At 37.6% G+C, this 20,549-nt stretch overlaps 2 protein-coding genes across 2 annotated transcripts; one reads left to right on the top strand and one right to left on the bottom strand.

The window, feature by feature from the left end:
* Window positions 1–511: 511 nt before the first annotated feature.
* LOC130138842 (patatin-like protein 3) lies at window positions 512–10,217 on the bottom strand. The gene is made up of 7 exons (XM_056314123.1): window positions 9,941–10,217; window positions 9,420–9,601; window positions 9,078–9,264; window positions 7,558–7,719; window positions 1,881–2,186; window positions 1,133–1,308; window positions 512–1,006 (listed from the first exon to the last, which is right to left on the bottom strand). The coding sequence occupies exons 1-7, from the start codon at window positions 10,076–10,078 to the stop codon at window positions 934–936; spliced, it is 1,224 nt and encodes a 407-aa protein (XP_056170098.1). The 5' UTR covers window positions 10,079–10,217; the 3' UTR covers window positions 512–933.
* A 9,288-nt stretch (window positions 10,218–19,505) lies between these two features.
* Window positions 19,506–20,312, top strand: LOC130138715 (uncharacterized). Its single transcript, XM_056313605.1, has 3 exons — window positions 19,506–19,629; window positions 19,711–19,925; window positions 19,974–20,312. The coding sequence occupies exons 1-3, from the start codon at window positions 19,506–19,508 to the stop codon at window positions 20,310–20,312; spliced, it is 678 nt and encodes a 225-aa protein (XP_056169580.1).
* Window positions 20,313–20,549: the final 237 nt, after the last annotated feature.

The following is a 20,549-nucleotide window of genomic DNA, read 5'->3' as shown; positions in this document are numbered from 1 at the left end:
TTCTATGTATATGTCAAAAAGTCTTATATTCGTACTCAAATTGCTTCTTAAGCTCGAATATAGATAATACTAAACAAAGAGAAAACTGTGCGATTGATTCTCTGAAACGGAACGTGAACAAAAGTCGTTTGACCAATATGTCGTAACATACAGTATACTATTAATCGTAGGAGACCCGACAAAATCTGAAAATAATCCTAAACAGAACAAAAAGATTCAAAAAGTAACAAGAGAAAACAAGAAACTGGCGTACACACTCTAGCGAGTCTGACCTTAGGAAACGACCCAGAAACCCTCACAGATCAGGCAGATTTTTCGATTGAAATTGAATTCGACGGCCAAGTGTTCAGGCCATTACAAGTAATAGCTTTACATAATGCCTTCTGCACTTATAATTGGCTTGAATTTGATATGTAAGTGGCGAGAGGATTTTTAACCAATTTACCCATGCAGTCGACTGTGGTGCTTCCTTCTTTATAAATAATCACTTATAAAAAAGAGAGAGACAGGCGATCACTAAAAAACGATGAGTATTTTCTCATTACAAGCTAACAATTTAAGTTAATAGAGGTTCGTAACTTGCTATTTTCTAGAGATATATATATATATATCCTGTAAGGGTAATGTTTTCAAACCCCAGTAACCCGGTTGAAGGAAATTTCCTCGAATTCATCCATTTGATTGGTGGGTTAAATTCGAACGTGATCGATCAAGAGGGTGATTGGGGGGAATTTCCTCCGGCCTAGCCCATCATGTAAATGCCTAACTAGGTGCATCATAAGGAGTTTGAACTCTAGCTATCCACACACAAACAATGTAGACTGTAGCCCCTTTTTTCGCAAGCACATAGGGCTAATGGTTATTCTAATTCAACAACAGATGATTTATATCATCATTTCACAAGTTAATAGGGCATGAGTATGGTTGAGCGAACTATTCCCCACGCTTGTCATGCGGAGATCTCGACTCGCGGAGTTTCTTCTCGTCGGATAGAAGCGTAGCGAACCTGGAAGAGTTTAGACCAAAATTAATCAGCATTTTCGATGATAATCAAAGAAAACAAATCTCAAAGTGCTACAATTTTCCGAAGGACTTTATCGTATGAGAAACATTTACGCACAAAAAAATTTACCTTTTGAGGGCTTCCTCGTTGGTGCCAGCATTCAGAATGGGTTCGTAGCGGCCGGTCTCAACATTAACTCGCGAGACCGGCTTCTTCAACAAGTGCTCACCAACTTTCACCAGACCTTCCAAGTTCTCCTTCGTGGATGTGTCCACCGAAGATAAAGTCCCCTCTAGGGTGTCATCCTATAGCAATTCATTCAATTCTAGTAGCTTGAGTTAGTACCAAGTGTAGATTAATAGAAATCACAACAAAAGAATTCGGAGGTTATTTGTGATAGTTTGTATTATATGCTTTCTCAACATATATGAGATGTCCCACGTCATTTGTGAACAGAGCTTATATGCTCTTTATATACATGCGGTCTTTCTCCGCATATTAGTTTAGGTTTTTGTGTTAGAATTTTCTAACATTGTATCAGAATCACGTGTCGTTCATAAATAGGCCTGCACGTGAGAGAGAGTGTTAAAATATGTCACATTGCCATCTATATGAAATTTATACTTCCCTCCCTATTTATATGCTCGTTATGTACATGTGGTCTCCCTTGACTTATTAATTTAAGTTTTTTGATTGAATTTTTAACTATCCATAAAGATCTTGATGATTTCTACATATTAACCGCATTCATGTCAATTTCCTAACAGCCTGCCTACATGGAAACGATTTTCTCTGCCTATGGCGGGCACAAAAAGAAGACATTTCGGGAACACGCGCGCGACTAAAGCAAAGACGGAGTAATTAGTGAAAATCTTACGTTGATACGGAGGTAATTGTTCTCGGACTGGTAGGCCTTGAAGACCACGGAATTGTGGTAATCGACGATATCGGAACTCCCTTGAGAGTAGACGTCTATCAAAGGGCTCGTGCCGTCCTGGTACAACCAGCAGAACAACCCCCACTTTGAGGCCTTCTTGGCGTTGAACTTGATCTCAGACGTGTCCGAGCCTGTCCCGAGCGAAATCACCAAGAATCGAGTGTAGTCGACGGGCGATTTGATGTCGGAGAAGTGTGGGTCTTCATTCAAGATCTGCCTGGTCACTTCACTGATGGCGACCAATGTCTGGAAAAATAAAAAATGTTGAAATATTCCAGTATATTGAATAGAATTAATAGTGATATAATCAACTAGGGTTTGTAGGCTTTATGACTCAAATTATTGATTCTCATCTCTACCGCTCAATCATTGTGTTACAAATTGCTTAAATTTATTTGATTTTTCTACTTCAGCATTGTAAAAGTCGTGTATAAGATACTTTCCGCTTGGATTGAACCAGATATGAATCGTTTTGATTTAGGTAAGGTATAAATTAATCTAATTTATCCCTTTGCAATCATAACACAGCATGAAATCCAAAAGATGAGTAAGGCTCCATCCATGCAAACATGGCAATGACCCCTGATATTACCGTGAGAAAGAGACGATTTGACGCACTTGACGACTTAACCAATCCTTACAAATTGAAACAAGCATTTTCTGAACATTTCTATGATTGGGTGTATAGATTCGAGAGAGTTTTTCCGATCAATTTTGGCCATGAATCACACTATTGGAGTTGTGGAGCCCGATAGAGGAAACTATTGTTAAAGTTGAGAAAGGAAAGTACTCCAAAGGGTGTACATGAAATTTCTATCATAACTTTGTATGCCATAAACTCTTGTTATATTTTGAGGCGTTATTTCTTGTAATTGTAACTCAATCCTAATAGTGAAAAGATTGTCTGGCACGGCACCATGGTATTTCCCTTTCAAATTTAGAAGAGTTTCCATGTAAAAAAATTTGTGTCTTCTTCTTTGATTTTTTTCTCTTTTACATTTCATGTTCCTAGCAACTAGTATTGAAGTTTGGTTTGGCGGTATTGTAAGAGCGATTAAGATGGACAAAGGGAAGGTGAAGATCAATCGGTTCGACGACGTATATTTGGTTTCTGGAAGATTCAGATCGAGTATCTACTGTATCAAAATGACTTGCATTAGGCTCTGGAAGCGAAACCAAAATCGATCGAGCAAGAAGATTGGGGATTGTTGATAAGCAATCCCTAGGTGTGATTCATCTTATGTTGGTGAAGAACGTTGCCTTTAGCATCGCCAATAAGAAGACAACATCCGATTTCATGAGGGTTATATCTAACCTGTACAAGATAGCAAACAAGGTATATCTGAATCTAAAGATGAACGAAGGTGCTTCTGTGATAGATCATCTAATGACTTCAACATAATCACGACTCAGTTGAGTACGATGACAATAAAATTGGAAGACGAGTAAAAGCTTTGATTTACTTATCTTCTCCACCTGCAAGTTGGAGTGCAATTGTGATTGCAGTGAACAATTTGTCTGGTCGTAAGAAGTTGAAACTTTAGGAGACTGAGATTTGATTTATAGAGAGAATATTCGCAAAAGAGAATAAGGTGAATTTTCGGACGTTGCCTTGAGTATTGAAGACAAATGGGGAAGCAATCAACGAGGTTAGAACTGGAATCGTGGTAGATCGAAGTCCGTGTAAAGAAGCAAATCAAGACCTTGTGATGAATAATTTGTTGGAATTGTGAAAAGAATGGCCATCTGAAACGAGATTGCAAAGACCCACAGAACAAAAATCAGTATTCGGATTGGAATCAAGAGGAGGAGAAATCTCTTAATGCAACCTTTGAACCCTAATTTTGAGCGTTGACAATCCAATTGAGTCTTAAATTCTAGATTCAAGTGCATAGTTTCAACTTCTGTAGAAGATTAATGCACAATTTTGTTGTTGGAAAGCTAGAAAAGATTTATCTTCTTGATGATGAACCTTAGGATATTATGAGGAATGATGATGTTCACATAAAAACTGCGTTATGTCAGATATGTTCCTAGTTGTTAAAGGTGCTATGGTTGTAGCAACGGGAACAAAATTGAAAACACTATATTTGACTGAAAACAACAGAGAAATAGTAGCAGCTATTGACTTAATAGTTGATTCAAAATTTTTGCACTATAGGCTTGGACACATGAGTGGAAAAGTGGATGAATGTATTAGCATCAAATAGAAAATTGCCCGATCTGAAGTCTATATATATTGGTCTTTGTGACGGTTGTGTTCTAGGCAAGTAGAAACGCATCAGTTTTTCAAAGACTAGAAGACAACCCAAGAAAGGAAAGTTAGAGTTGGTGCATACAAATATCAGGGGACCAGCCATTATGTATTCCCTTGGAGGCTCACTTTACTACTTCACGTCTATTGACGACTCCACTAGGAAGGTATAGGTTAATTTTCTAAAAAATAAATATAATGTGTTCGTTACTTTTCAAAGATAAAAGCTGAAGCAGAGAATGAGATCGATCGGAAGATTAAATGTTTAACGTCTAACAATGGAGGGGAGTATCTTAGCAAGGAGTTCAAGGAGTTTTTCTTTATTGACGTTGGAATGAATAAAATAAGAAAATAATAAGAAAGAATGATGTTGCATTCAATAAAAACGTGTTATACAATGACAAATCTGTTGTAGAATATAGCATGAGGGAACAAATAAAAGGAACTAGAGCAATTGAATTGGAGGGGTTTTCTGAGAATATTTTGATTGGAAATCCAAAACTGTCATCAAAGATTCTGATCAAGAACCAAAATAAGAACCACCTATACCTCAACCCACTTTAAGAAAATCTATCAAAAATTATAAACAAGTATAGATGTATTCTCTATCATTTCATTATTTACTTTTGACTCATGCTAGCGAATCAAAAGAACTTTTCATTAAGCAATACAGGTTAAATTTCTTTAGTGGGAGTGAGCAATGTAGGATGAGTTGGACTCACTCTAGAAGAATAGAACTTCGGTATTAACTCAGTTATCAAATGGGAAGAAGGCATTGCAGGACAAATGGGTGTATGAGTCAAAGAAAAATTGAATGCAGCAAGAGAGACAAGGCAATGTTCATAGTCAAAGGTTTTCTATAAAAGAAATGAATTGACTATGAGAGAATTTCTGTTCAATTATTAAGTTGACTGCTATAAGCTCTGTGTTGAGTATTGTTATTACTGAAAATTTACATTTGGAGATGTTAGATATGAAGATTACATTCCTCCATGGTGACATCCAGGAGGATATCTATATAGTGCAACAAGAAAGTTTTTACATTTCTTGCAAAGAAAACTATGTCTACAAACATAAAAAAAAAGAAAAAAGAAAAAAACCTCGTACAGTTTAAAATAGGCTCATAGACAATGATACAAGAAATTTGACACATTTAGTGCAATAATGGCTTCACTACATGTGAAATGGATCAAAACTATTACTTGAATGAATTTGATGACTGCTATATTATTTTGCTATTGTATGCGAATGAAATGCTTGTTGCAGTATCTAACATGAAGGAGATTCACGGACTAAAGTATCAATTTTCAAAAGAGTTTGAAATGAAGGATTTGGGAGCAGCAAATCAGATTCTAGGGATGAGGATCACGCGAGATAGATTATATGGAATTCTAAAGTCGTTTCAAGAGAAATACATTGAGAAGGTGTTGGATAGATTCGGCAATTCATAATGCAAAATGCAGAAGCACTCCTTTAGGAAGTCACTCCAAGCTTTGGAAGAAGCACTCACCGAAGATGGATGAGGAGCGGGAGCACGTGACTGAAGTTCCATACGCTTCAGCTGTCGGTAGTTTTATGTATCTTATGGTGTATACTAGACCAAATAGAGCTCATGTAGCGGAAGTAATGAGTAGATATATGGCTAATCTAAGAAAGAAGTATTGAGAAGTTGTGAAGTGACTATTAAGATACATGAGAGGTATTTCGGGTATGACACTTTGTTGCATGAAAGAAAGTGTGACTTTACAAGGCTACATCTATGCGGATCTTGGCATTGACATGGACAAGGGAAAAGAGCACCTCGGTTTATGTTTTTACCTTAGATAACACTGTAATCAGTTGGATGAAAGACTTCAAAATTGTGTGTTCCTCTCAACCATTCTGTTGCTATAATTGAAGTTGGCAAAGAGATGATTTAGTTAAAGAGTTTTGTAAAGAAAGGCAGGGGGCAAGATAACAGCATTTTTTTCAGTGATAGTCAAATATTTGTTTTGTAAAGAATCTAGTATTTCACTCAAGGACAAAGCATATGTAGTTGAAGTAACATCATAATCGCGCACTTATAGATTATGAGACATTGTTATTAAAGAAGATCTTTGGCGCTAAAAATTTAGTAGATATGTTTACCAAGGGCATCGCTACTAAGAAATTCGGGATGCGTATTGCCTCAGTTGGCCTCCATGATCAATGACGAGTAGGTGCCACTGCACTAGGATAGTTTAGGTTACAAAGATGAGTGAGTATTATGAGAGATTATTTCGTTTTGAAGATCAGCCTCAAAATGAAAGATTGATGGAGATGTGTAGTTTGACAGAAGAAAGTACTTTTTAAGCTAAGAGCAGAAAGTACTATCAAGGATATATCTACTGTAGCTTTGTATGCCCTAAATTCTTATTATATGTTGAGGCGATACCTCTTGTATTTATAAACCGACTCTAATAAAGAAAAGACTCCTTAGGGTGGCACCGTAATTTTTTCCTTTCTAATTTCAAAGGGTTTCTACGTAAAAATTCGTTTTTTTTTCTGATTTTTTCTCTCTTACATTTCGGGTTCCTAACACCACACATCAATTCGGAAAAATGTACTACAGAGTTATATCGTTGGGGGCTAGCGTCTTGAATAATGTGTATCTGTAACTCATATTTCCAGCCGATACTAGACTTCTTTGAAAATACAAAAAGCAAAAAGAGGAAAAAGGGAGCTATCTAAGACTTCTCTCCTAAGCTTATCATGTTGATCATGACTTGCCGTTAGCTAGCCTATTATCTCAAGATGACTTTCGGTCTTTGAATTTGTTGATACGCATCTTCGAGGTGTTAGCTTTCATCTTAACAAACCATCACATCGTTGGACCGGAAAGCGTTATTGCAGCCGAATACTCTAGATCGCATATATCTATTGTCATCTGGAACAACCTCATAGAAATCACTACGGGTCGCTCTTCGGAAAAAAAAAATCACACTGGATAGGACAGTATCCAGCTTATTTCACATCGACGCCGAATTTCCGATCTATAAAGCCCTCGAATATTGCAACATGAGATTGGTTTAATGGTTAAGGATTGGGCATACTTGTGTAGGTTCGGCACAATTTTTTTGTTCTTCATACGATCAAGAATAAAAGATTCACGCTTGGGCGGTTCACTTGTGTCTTGGTTCATGTTTTTCAACCTAGCCCATGACATTAACGGGTATTTCGTAGGCCAAGGTTTCCTTACTTAGAATGAACTTCCTCATCGTAATAGAAAAAGGATAAAGTCACTCCGCAAGATTCCAACTATTCTAACTTAAACAATGGGCTATCTTCGATATCAAAACCGATATATTAACTTTATAATCTTATATCTATGTTAGACATACATACCGGGTTGTTGGCGACCATACCACCATCGATGAGGTTGAATTCATGGGCTTGTCCATCTTTATCTTCCGTCTTGAAATAATGGGCGGGGAAGTAAGTCGGAGCAGCCGATGTGCCAATGCATATGTCCGATAGTTGAGCGTCCAAGAATGAATGTTTTGCCACCTACCCGAGGTAAAAATCCATTGAAAAAACGTCAAATATGATACATTATCTTGGATCGGTTGATTTCTGTACGTGTGATAGTTTCTTTTCAATAGAACTAGATAATTAATGAGAATTGTCTTTGTCAAACTGACACTATCAGTAATCCCTTTTTCAATTGGAAATCAGAAGCTGCAAGAAAAGTATGATTCCATCGCAATGGAAAAAAATACCAAAAAAGTCTTAAACATATTACAATTTAATCATAAATTTTTTTTTCTGTTAATTGAGTCCTAAACCTTTTGTATATATGTCAATTCAGTCCATTCGGTCAATTTTGGCCGAAATCGCTGGCGTAGGCTCCGACCGTCCTACTTGGCACAACCAGCGCCAACGCGAACATTTTTTAATAATATTTTTTAATATTTTCTTTTCTTTTTTTTTTCTTTTTTTTCTTTTTTCTTTTATTTTTACCAACTCCTAACTATGGGCTGACGAGGAAAGGTCGGCCGACCCACCCTCACCAACCAAAGACAAGGGCCGAGACGTCCTCGCCAGCACTAGGCGAGGGCGGCCTCACTTGCTCAGATCAGGCAAGGTCATCGCGGTGACTAGCAACCCTTGCCGGGCTACAGTTGGGAGTTGGGAAGAAAAAAGAAAGGAAAGAAAGAAAGAAAAAATAGAAAAATTCAAAAATATTAAAATATTATTTAAAAGTGTCCACTTAGTGTCTGCCATGTCACGTAGGACGCTCGGCATCCATGTAAACGATGTCCGGCCAAAATTGATTGAATGGACACAATTGGCAAAACGTGAAAAAGTTTATGACTGAATTGACATAATTGGAATAAATTTATGACTTTTTTGGTAATTCACCCCAACCTTTCACCCTCCAAAACTTCTACACAAGGCTATAATTAATTGAATATTTTCACGACATGCGTGCTCTCACCCGGGGTAGTTCCAATATGAATAGGGGATTAATATAGATCAAATTCAACAATTTGCAATGGTCCAAGTAATCTGATATGATTGGATCATGTCTCCCTCAATTGGTCATGACACATTTATGCTAATGTGTCAGTCCAACAAAAAAATTTATGAAATTGCGTATAGATTTTTACATAAACAGGAGTTGGGCTATATATTTTCCTCCATCCTTAATTAAAAGAAGTTTTCTCTTATTCGTCCATTCACATGCAAATTTAACTAAACATAAATATGGTCGACGTCTATGTTTGCAACTCTCGTCAGTCAAAAGATTAGTTAAAGGAAGTTTGTTCCAACCCTCTTCACCTTGAAATGGAGAAAAACATAACTCATGTGACTTATACACAAACAACAAGCGCGCTCTGTCCAAAATACATACTGGAACTCACCTCATATGAAGAAAATAAAACTGGCTGAAGCTTTTTGATATCGAAGGTCGGGATAACCAAGCCGGTAAGGCTATCGTGCAGCCTCATTGTTCCAAGTAACTTCCTTATCAATTTGTGAAGATACACTCCATTGTACTTGGGTCCCGTCAGAGATCTCAGCGTGCTCACGACCGAACCCAGACACCCACTTTTTTGTATCGAAGGAGCAGCGGGACCAAGCAGAAAAGAAATGAAAAGACTCAAGTCAGTTGTTTTCAAATTTATCAGTGAGCATAAGAATGATAAAAAGAAGTTCGACAATTTAAGTTTTGCAACATGAGAGGTATGTCGATAATCGATTACCATCCTTGAGGGAAGATTTTAGGACAATTCTCTAAGTAAAATGGGACTATGTCTTTCGCAGCGAAGAGAGGGCGTTTGTTAGCATCAGGTGCTGACAACATGGCCGTGATGAGACCTCCTGTGCTTGTTCCTGCTATTACATCGAAATAATCTGCAAGCCTCGCATCTTCACCATCCAGCTCCTTCACCCAAAATACTCATTAAATTCCGGATTAGTATTTAATCAAGAGATGGTTTGGACACCGGCGATGCCCCTTGTTGTAAGACTATAAAAGGAAACAGATAAGTCAAGAGACTTGCATGACTCATCGACCACCATAATCAAATTATGGAAGAAAGTTGAGAGCGAAAGAGCACAATGTTTGGCATAGCTTCCTTCCTCCATCACAGGAAAAAACGACGAAGAAAAGAAACAGAAAAAGAAAGCCTTCTCAAAAGCTTCTAAGACTGGAACCCTCATCGTAGCACAAGAATGTAACTCTTGTGTCCACTTTGTTTGTGTGGTTTGTTCATGTTATTACCTGAAGTTGGGCTTCAAGGTAACCGAGAATGACCCCTGGAATGATCCCTCGGACTCCTCCGCCATCAAGACTAAGGATCGTGACGAGATTTCCGTAAGCCGGAGGCTGAATTTTCAATGGCAAAGGTTTTCTCTCCATTTCTTTTTACTCGTTAATGCAAGAATTGTGTGCGCGTGTGAGAGAGAGAGAGAGGGAGAGAGATGAATGAATGTGTGGTATCTCCATGGTTGTGAAGCTCATAAGCATATATTGAGGGATGCAACTAATTACTTGCTTGACTAAACATGTGTACGTGGTGGTTCAATCTGGGCAATCATCAAAATAAAAAATAAAAAATGCTGAATATGAACATAGATACATCTGGTTCCTTACCAAAAAAAAAAAAACATAGATACATCTGGCCGTGTGGCTTTTGTTCAGCTCTTGCTTAGTCAATTTGAGCGTTCCTCGGAAGTGAGCACGAAAAAGGGAGTACGACTGAGTCGATTGTCTAAACTGAAAGGTCTTATCATAGGCAAAAAGAGGTTGGTCCATGAAGGCAAAGTTCATTACTTGTTACACATTTTGGAGTGTTCGTGAGGCAAATAGAGATAGGGGGAGGTGGAAGGAAGGTTGGTTTGGATCATTCATGAGAGGAAAAATGATGCATGTGCGAGAGGTGCCAATTCAACTTTTGAGTGGTTATTAGAGACCTCGACAACACCCGCATGACTTCTGGTTGATTGAGGGCTTTTAATTTCTCGACAACAAATAGACCCAATAGACCAGGTTAGTTGAGTATATGTACACATTCAAAGATCCAACAGAGCCTAGCGCTTTATTTAGCGAAGTGACTTTTTGTACACTCGTCTAGCATTTCTCTTCAATTCCTAGCAATGTAAGTAATACTTTAGCCGCATTAAGAGTGAAATTGGGTTATAATGATTCTGTTGAGATACACGTGTGAGTTATGTTAGAAAAATCCTACATCGGATAATTGATGTGGTGTGGAGCAGTTAATATATCCTAATTAACCCATAACTCATTGGCTGAACCTTTTGAGTGAATATGGGTCCAACTGGATATATTAAAATGAACAAAAGTTGTGTGACAAATATGTCATGACATATAATGTTCTATGAATCGTGGGAATCATTTTTTAAATAATCCTTAACAGTACGAAAGTAACGAGAAACAAGAAATGAGCGTATACAATGCACTCTAGGAGTCTGACATGTGAATCTTCCTAATGATATTGAATTCAACGGCTAAGCAAAGAAAGAAGTGAAAGGGCTTGTGTTCTTTCTTTCGTGTTATTTCTCTCACTTTATCAGAACGAGCCTCGTACGCTAAGCAACGAGAGAATTCAGGAGAGGACAGCTGCGTCCACACGTTCTCGAAAACTTAGGCGCGATGAGGATACAGGGGAACAGCATGCGGGAACAGTATCCCCGCCCACTCGACACTCGACAGTGGTGGTAACCAAAGACATGGAGTTGGAGGCGGGGTTGAGGTCGAGGCTTGTGCAGTAGCAGAGCTAGAAAGGAGCTGGCATGCGAGGGTTTCTTCAGGTCTGATTCAATCACAAATTTGATTGACACATGGAAATAGATTGATCTCTAGACCACCAACTTCTTGCCTCCACCAAGTTGGACGGCATCATAGGCAGTAATAAACTTGTTTTTAAGGATAAAGCACATGAAATGAACAAGTTCTCTTTTGTCATAATTGGCTTATAAACTCTACTTTAGTTTTTTTTTTTTTTTTGTCCTACTCTAACTCTCAACTCACTCTCAGACTTTTACTCTGCCTCTTTGCAGAGCGTTAGAGTCAAAACCCATATTTGAAACTCTACTTTAGTTAACAAATATGTTTCTTCTATTGGTTCAGTGTTTTAATTCAATTCATTTCGCTTCGTTTCATAAATACTATGGCCATTCAAGATGTTTAAGAAACTAGGATCGACTGTATGCTTCGGTAATAATTGCATACTCCTTTTTAACCCTTTGAATGATGTATTTGATCTATCTCCTATTCTTTTCTCAACCTCAATTGTCCAAAAATTATGGAGTTGTATTCGTAATATTGCAAAAGTCACCATTACTGTCAATTACTTCACTAAATTAGACTTAAATGTTGGATTTGAGACTATCAAAGTAATTTAGCGCATAGATCTCAAAATTCTAAAGTTGACTTTATATACAATATAAATTTAGGAAAGATAATTCATCGGTAATTGAATTGAAAAATGTAGTTTTGGATTATTGTAATACGAAAAAAATTTCCGAAACTATTGGTGTTTAATTTAAATAACTAAATCAAGTGTTTTGTGAAACTACAAATAACCCTTTAACATATCCAACATCGCTTGCCTATGAGGCTTTAACGAGTCTTATATTTATGTGATCTCCCCGCACTTATCAAAAGCGACCAATCTAGCATAACATATCTTTCAATAGCTGTCTGAAGCGAAATCTAATTCATTTTCATACGAAAATAATGCTTCATGTTTTGCAAACTGATTGAATATATTTGAGCCATTCTAATTATTATCCTCAAATATTGAAGCAAAACAAAAAAAATTGCAATTTATTGGCTAAAGAAATAACATTTGGGAGCTCTATTTAGAGACTTGCACAAAGGTGAAAAGATGTTTTGTGAGGCCTCTCGATTTAGGTATTAGCTTGCATTTTGGGTCATAAGTGAGGCCAAGGGTAGAGAAGAGGGTGGGTAATAAGTTCTTGTTATAGCATGGCCATTGATTGGCAAGAGATTCATCTGGCTGTTGATCTTATCTCTTCCTATGCTTGTTGAATCCTACCGGCAAGCTTTTGTCAAGAGTCTCGTACAAAGTCTGCATTATTTCTTAAAATACCATTCATACAAAGTCTTATCTCTAGCCTATTATAAAGATGGGGCGACCACTCTCAGACAATTCCTAGCTAATAGCCTAGTACTATGCACGCTAGTGTGTTAAAGCGACTTCTTGGTTGTGTCGATGTCTAGTGTCCCACTGTGGTAGTTCTGATATATCTCTTTCTATTAATTTGCTCAATTGTTCAAAATTTTTTGGATATTGAAAGGCTCATGCTCAAGCTTTGCGGAATGATCAAATAAAATGAAGCAATTGAATATTAGCAAAATTGCGCAAGTGGATCCGTGTCGAAAAGGCTAAATGTGTGCGGAGTGACATGAATGTTCAGAGATGTAGTTTCTCAAAGAAGTAGTTGTAAACGATTGTAAGAGGTGAGAAAATTAAATTCAATTTTGGAAAGTGAGATATTTATGAGATTATTTAACAATTATCTTGACTAGTTTGGATTACAATTCTTTCCTTTTGTTATACCTTATTTCTGTGATATATATAAATTTCAGAAAATTAATTGGGCATTTCATAGAATTCTTGGACAAAAATTTGAGGTAGAAATCCTTTTGAGTCTACTTTCTATATAACTAGTAAAAGTGCGCACGGCATTATCAATATTGCAAAAGATGTTGTCTTGATTGAAGTTGGAGCGCAAAGCATTTAGGGTTACAGTTTTATATGACTTGATATACTTTCTTTTCGGTTTTTAAGGTTTTAGTCAACGGTAGAATTCTTAACACCAAGTTATAACTCTTGAAGCATGAACATGGGTATGAGTTCCGACCAAGATAAACTTTCTTTTTCTTAATCAATGGTTAAGTGTTGGCGCAGTTGGTTTTAGCGTCAAGGAAATTTCCGATTTAGCAACTGGAGATCATCCATTTGAATCCTGCAAGCTACATGCACACTATTCTTGGCAGTGCCAATTATATAGGCCAAAGGTGATGTGGAGGCATTGGATTTTATCGATCAACTATCCAATTCAACTTAGACCTCGTCGATTGATCCAGCACAATCCTTACTTTTGCTAGTAAAGACTAATTTCGGCTACAATTTGGTTCGATGGGATCAAGAATGAAGAGTCAATTATATAGGGAAGTTGTCGATTCAACGGACTAGTTGTAGATTTCATGGATGTCGATTGACTACCAAGATATCGATTTAAGAGTTTGTTATAGCCAGCAAGGCTCCCATCGACTATCTAGCAACTGGAGGCTGTTCTGGTCCATTCCGTTTGCTGTTTGATAATCTTCTACTATGGCTGTTCGGCTTCCAAGGCTGGTGGACAAACAGGGGTAAGGTGACAAGTGAAGCAAGAGTTTTTTGCTAATTATATATAAAGAGGGCTTCACTTAGTAGGTGCGACTATCTACCAAATATGTACTCTTCACCGTCGAATTGAGGTCAATAAGTTATCGTTTCACCACATCAACAGTGTACGGCAATTTTCTCATGACCGAGTGCTATTGAACGGTCAATTTATTGGTCTAGTAATACAAGCAAAAGCACTTGGCCCAATCTCACAAACAATGCAAAAGTAGCTTTGATCTCATCATGAATGACCAAACATTAGGGTGTCAACTACAAGTGGATAACCTTTTTGATGACCAAATGATTGGGCATCGAATGACAATTGGCTACACCTTAAATAACTCGCTTTCGTGTGCAAGACTTGATCGATGCACCAACTTTGGGTGCACTTCAGCTTTAACAAGTTCCCACTACAGAAACATTGGCTTCAATCTTATTCTACGCTTACACTTTTAATAAGACCATAGTCGCCCTAAAAAAACATTGGTCTGGCCAATTGGGTTAGGAAAGCCATTATGTATCCTCCTTTTAACTTCAGAAAGGTTTCATGTCACCATTTTCTCGGAAAGAGAAATCAAATTAATTGAATGTTCCAACATGAATTGAATGGTTGCTTATCACAAATGTGCACGAAACCCCTGTAACATATGATGTTAGAACTTCAGGCTCGAGCACGACTTCTCAAAAAAATAACATCATCGATCCATACAAAAGGGTGACCTACTATCCCATATGTTTGTGTACATGGTCACGTAAACCTGTTGTTGCTTCCTTGCGTCACATTTCTGTGTATTGTAATCTAGGATTCGGGGCTCTCTCTCTCTCTCTCTCTCTCTCTCTCTCTCTCTCTCTCTCTCTCTCTCTCTCTCTCTCTCTCTCTCTCTCTCTCTCTCTCTCTCTCTCTCTCTCTCTCTCTCTCTCTCTCTCTCTCTCTCTCTCTTGGGTATTGAAGAATTCGGTTGAAATATTGTGAACTCATCTCAAATGCTTGACCTTGTAGATGCAGACACATGGTGGATGTATTCATTATGACAGTCCACTAAAAGAACAAAGGTGTTTTGATTCTTGATCTCATTGTACAATTGTTAAGATGATTTTCATTATATATAAAGATATTACAAATGTTACACATCGTAAGGAAACAATACAACAATGAAAAATAATAAATGAAGAGATCATTATATCACAAGAGTCGCCAATCACTTGATTCTAGCATCTCCAAGAATCATCTTGTGATTTTGATTTACATCTCCAGATTTTTCTTCCCTCAATCAGTGCCTTTATCCACCTTATTTGAATGCATGATCTCTTGGTCAGCTTATCTTATGATAATGGAACTACTTGAGTTTGTTTAAAATTCTGAACTTGTAATGTTGAAGAAGATGAATGGGCATTTGAATGCTCAAGTTTGCTTACACGTGCATGGACCTGGAAGATTTATGATCACGAGATTCTTATCTGATGCTTTGAAGACACATTAACCATATCATATGTACATTTTTAGGCTACTTCTCCTATTGCCGTTTCTATTGTCATTCTTTGCAACGTTTCAAGCTTTTCCTTTTTAGTCTTTCAAATTCTTTTGCAAAGCAGTGCTTATCATAAAACCGTGAAATAGTGACATGGATGATCTTTGAACTTTTCTTCAATGGTCAATACGGTTCTTGAACTTTTTTTGTTCCTCTAATACTTTAATTTTCAAAAATCCGCTCAATATAGTCCTTTCGTCAAGTATATCTCCACGTCAAGTGCATTTTTTTTTTGTGGAGTATCACGTTAGTGTTATTTCAATCGAAAATAATAATGTGGACTGCCACGTTAGACATCACCCTAATAGCAAATATTCTTTTCCTTTTTTTTTCCCCTTCCTTTTTGCGCCCAGTGAGAGAGAGAGAGAGAGAGAGAGAGAGATCTAACATGAAGTTCATAGTAATTATACTAAAGTTAGCTAACTGTGTAAGAATTTTTTTATGAAATGACTGTATTTATTGTATTTTTTAAAGTTTAAAGATTAGCACAAAACAAAACAAAAATGTTTGGGAATCACACTGAAAAATTGAAAAGAAGCTCAGGGACCGCCCATGTCATCATGATTGAAAGTGTAAACACAGTTGCAACCTGTGAATGTTTCGTGAGATCAAAATCAATTATTTTAAAATTTGAAGCTGTCAGATAAATGCATTTAAATACTTTGACAGAAACACATTTAAGATCTTGAGGTTTTTGGACACCAAAAAAAAAAAAAACAGATGCCAATTTTGGGCTGTTCATACCGTGAGCTTTTGTCTCTTTTCTGTTTGCAGAATTCGATTTTCCAATTTTTTTTAATCCCAAAATGAATTCTATTAAATATTTACCCAAAGAATGATAACTTGTAAGTTTCATCTTTCAAAAATAAAAAATAAAAAAGTACTTATGAGCTTCCTCATTAAAGCTAATAAATTTGTTTCTAGAAAGATAATAAAAAAAATTCTGCACGAGTTAAGATGAATTTGAATATATCTATAATACATTAACAATGAATTAATATCAAATCTGAAAAACCTAATATTAAAAGTATAAGTTAAATTTACTCCTAACAGAGTTATTATCAAACAAGTTCACATTTTATATTGTGCATGTTTTTGTTTTTTGTTTTACAATCATCTTAGTGTGTCAACGGACATATACATGAAATAAAACACAAAATATGAAAATATATATATTAAATAGACAGCTCGAGGCAAATGGTGACATGATAGTCCAAAACAACTGAAGCACTAATCTTTGGTATCATGTTAAGATGTAAGCCCTGTTTTTCTTCACTTTTTTTGGATCCTCTGATCATTTTTGTGATTAGTCACCAATCGAGTTCTCTAATCATGAATTGAAAATATAATCTTTTGAGAGTTAGGAAGGACCCAAATTGTATATAACCGTATGTCCTAGAAATTATGTTTCATTTGTGTCATAAGTTTGGGCTAATTGGCCCAATTGGTGTTGTAGTTTGACCAGACCCAAAGTCAATGATGGTTCTGAAAAAATTTGGCCTCGACAAAGATTCTCAACCTTTTCAAGCCCAACCATCATAAAACTTCCTTCAAAGGACTTTCCTCATCCATGCGCTGATCAAGATAGATAGTTTAATTTAGGGATAATGACACAAACAGTTTTTGAACTTTAACTCAATATGCAATGCGGTCCCTAAATTTTTTAGTTATTTAATGTGATCCCTAAACTTTAGCCCAATGTGAAATGTGGTCATTGAACTTTTAATTTGTTCAATTTGATCCCTGAACTTTTAGTACATATTCAATGTAGTCCCTGGCCGTGAATTTGAATTAATAGAATGACTACAGAATGACTACATTGAACATTTTCATATAGTTCAGAAACTAAATTGAACATGTACCAAAAGTTCAGGGATGACATTGAATAAATTAAAAGTTCAAAGACTACATTGCATATTCGGTTAAAGTTCGGGGACCACATCGAACAAATTAAAAATTCAAAGACCACATTGCACATCGGGCCAAAGTTTAGGGACTATTTGTATCATTACCCCTTTAATTTAAAATATTGATACTAATAGTATCATAATATCCGCACGACACTCGCTCTGAGGCCATAATTTCCCTAGCAATCATTTAAGCATCATGACTTTTAAAAACCGACCACTTGAGTTATATTGTCAACTTTCCTTGTCTAAAGATCCTACGTGGCGACACGGAAAAAAACAGTTATCTTATATGGTACCAACATACAAGTCATTGATCTAAAATTTTGACACTTCCTCTTATATTTATTTTGTTTGAACTTTTTTTGATTCATTAGAATTTGTGTTTCATGTTCCTGGAGCATCAAGATGCCGCTGTATCGGGATTTTTGTTTCTCTATGAAAATGGATATCTCTAAACACAGAGAGAAAAAAAAAAATCTTTGCTCAAGATGAAGTTTTATCTCATTGAGGTCTTTCCGTAGGAAGTGAAAGTTTCTTGGACGAGACTGACTGGCCCCAACAGAACAAACATAGTCGATCTTATAGTTACATATCAAATTATGTGGAAAGTCAAATCCTGTGGGGCTTCACTATATAATTCTTGCCTATGTGGGGCATGAAGATAGTATATGTGGGGCATTTTCTTCCTCTAGCCAACTCTATGTCATTATGCTTAGTATTGTTGCGTAGGCATCCTAGGTTTTAGGTGTAACACCGGATAATGAATGAGCGAGACATTTAAGACATGGGGCTACATATATACTGTCAGGTCAATTTTCTGATAATTTGAGTTTATGAAAAAAAGAAATTTCGTTACATCTCTTATTGGAAAGTCTATGGATCCGCGTGAAGTGAGTTTATCACGACTACTGTTTTTTTTTTTTTAAATTTTGTGAGGACATTTTCAAGTTTTGGGTTTGCGATGAGGAATTATCTTAGGAGAACTAAGTCATACCCAACAATTAATGTAAAATTGATTGGAGAATAAGTTCAAGTCTAATTGGCAGATTTTTTATTTTTGTTAAAAGAAAGATTTCATTCATCAGAATAATATCCGAGAGGTAGATAGAAGGCATATGTAACATTCTGAATTTTCGATCCTTTTCCCGGGATTTATGAAATGAATATTTTGGCCAATGCACTTATAGTGAGATCTCGCCCGGAACCGCGCATTCTCGGGATGCTAACCTTAGGGGTAAGGCCATCACGGGATTTAGTTCGCCCGACCAAAGAACTCGACCTTGGTTCGACCTTTGACCATAAGGATTGACGAGAGAATGTTTTGGGCCAACAGAGACCGATCTATTCGATCGATCGTGTCAGAAGGGAACTAGTGACAGACTCTCGCAATTACATGACAATCGAGGTCGCCTTGGTTCGAGCAAACTTAAACGTGACTTGACTTAGTGTCGGTCACGGGTCGAGAGCACGTAATCCAAATGAACCACCCGTTAGTAAGAGATAAGCTAAAGTCGTGATTGTCGATTTCAGTCATTTCTTGGAATCCGGGCCCGGAAATCGAGAATTTTGAAAGTGACAATTTTTAGCGACCGATGGCGTTTTTGGTGTGGCCTGTGGTTGTCCTGCGAGTACGCGCCTGTAGTTGCTGAGTGGTTTATTATGGTTGTAATATTGATTGAGACGAAGGTACGTCAGGACTTGAGGTGAGTACGAGAACCCTGATGGTTGCTTAGTGATGTTGGTTTGATGTTGTTTGATTGATTTGAGGATTGGTTGGTTGTTGGCTGTTGAGTGTTGTTTGTCGAGTTTTGTGCCTAGGGCTTGGACTAGTATAGTAGGCCTAGGTCTCTAATCCCTGTATGGAATTATAGCAGGTAGGAGGGTAGCATGAGCCCGTGAGAATGAGTAGGAGAGGTGCAGGAGTGGGAGGCTCGTCAAGCTCTTAGATTCCGATCGCAGAAAATCCGCGTATGGAAGGAGTTCTCAGGGTGTTAGAAGGAATTGGGAATATGATGGATAGGCAAGCTCAAGAACGAGCTAACGCGACTGCCCAAGTTGTTGAGGCCACAGCTGCTTTAGTTAATGAAAATGCGGGTAACGGAAATGGGAATCGACAGATGCATCAGTTAGTAGAATAATTTCTGAAGCTGAAACCATCAAAGTTTGAAGGAGTAGGGGATCCAGAGGCTGCTTCTAAATGGGTTGAGGAGTTAGAAAAAGCTTTTGCTTTATTGGGGTGTACTGAAGCAGAGAAAGTGACGCTGGCAGTGTACCAGCTTCAGGGTGCTGCGAATGATTGGTGGAAGGCCACGCAGGGCCGAGTGTTTCCTACGGGCGTGGATCAGAATTGGACGACCTTCGTTCAGGCTTTTAATGAGAAGTATTTCTCGGTAAGTGCTCGAAAAAGGAAGATGACGGTTTTCCTTAGACTGTAATAGAACCAAATGACTGTGGATCAATATGAGGTAGAATTTGCCAGGCCGTCTAAATTTGCACCGAGAATGGTAGACCATCCTGAGGACAAGGCGCGAAGGTTTCGAGATGGATTAAGGGTCGATATCCGCAGCCAATTGATACCGGTGAATTTGAGAACTTACGAGGAATTATATGAGAGGGCTCAAGCTATCGAGCAGGATATGATGGATAGAGCTGCCGCGTCTAGATCACGGTATACCTCAGCCAGGGACAATCGTCAGCAAGGAAAAAGGCCAATGATGGGAAACCGACGTTTCGTTCCTTTGGCAAGGAGGAATTGGGAAATCGTCACATCAAGCTAATTCGGCCTGTAGACGTTGTGGGAGACATCACGGGAGTGGTCCATGCCCAAGTGTAACTGGGGCATGCTTTGGGTGTGGTGGAATGGGACATCACATAAGGAATTGCCCGAATCAGCAGGTTCGACCACCCCCATCATCGCAGACACCTCGGATTGGAAATCCGACTAATGTAGCCCGCCGGCTAATCAGAACAGGCCGCCGGCACAAGGACGTGTGTACGCCATGGCGCGAAAGGAA

Source organism: Syzygium oleosum, unplaced genomic scaffold (genome assembly GCF_021117445.2).
Source record: "Syzygium oleosum isolate NSW1041296 unplaced genomic scaffold, Sole_v2.1 Sole_v2.08, whole genome shotgun sequence".
NCBI lineage: Eukaryota > Viridiplantae > Streptophyta > Magnoliopsida > Myrtales > Myrtaceae > Syzygium > Syzygium oleosum.
Note: the sequence above shows the minus strand (reverse complement) of the source record. Positions and strands in the feature narration are given on the sequence as shown.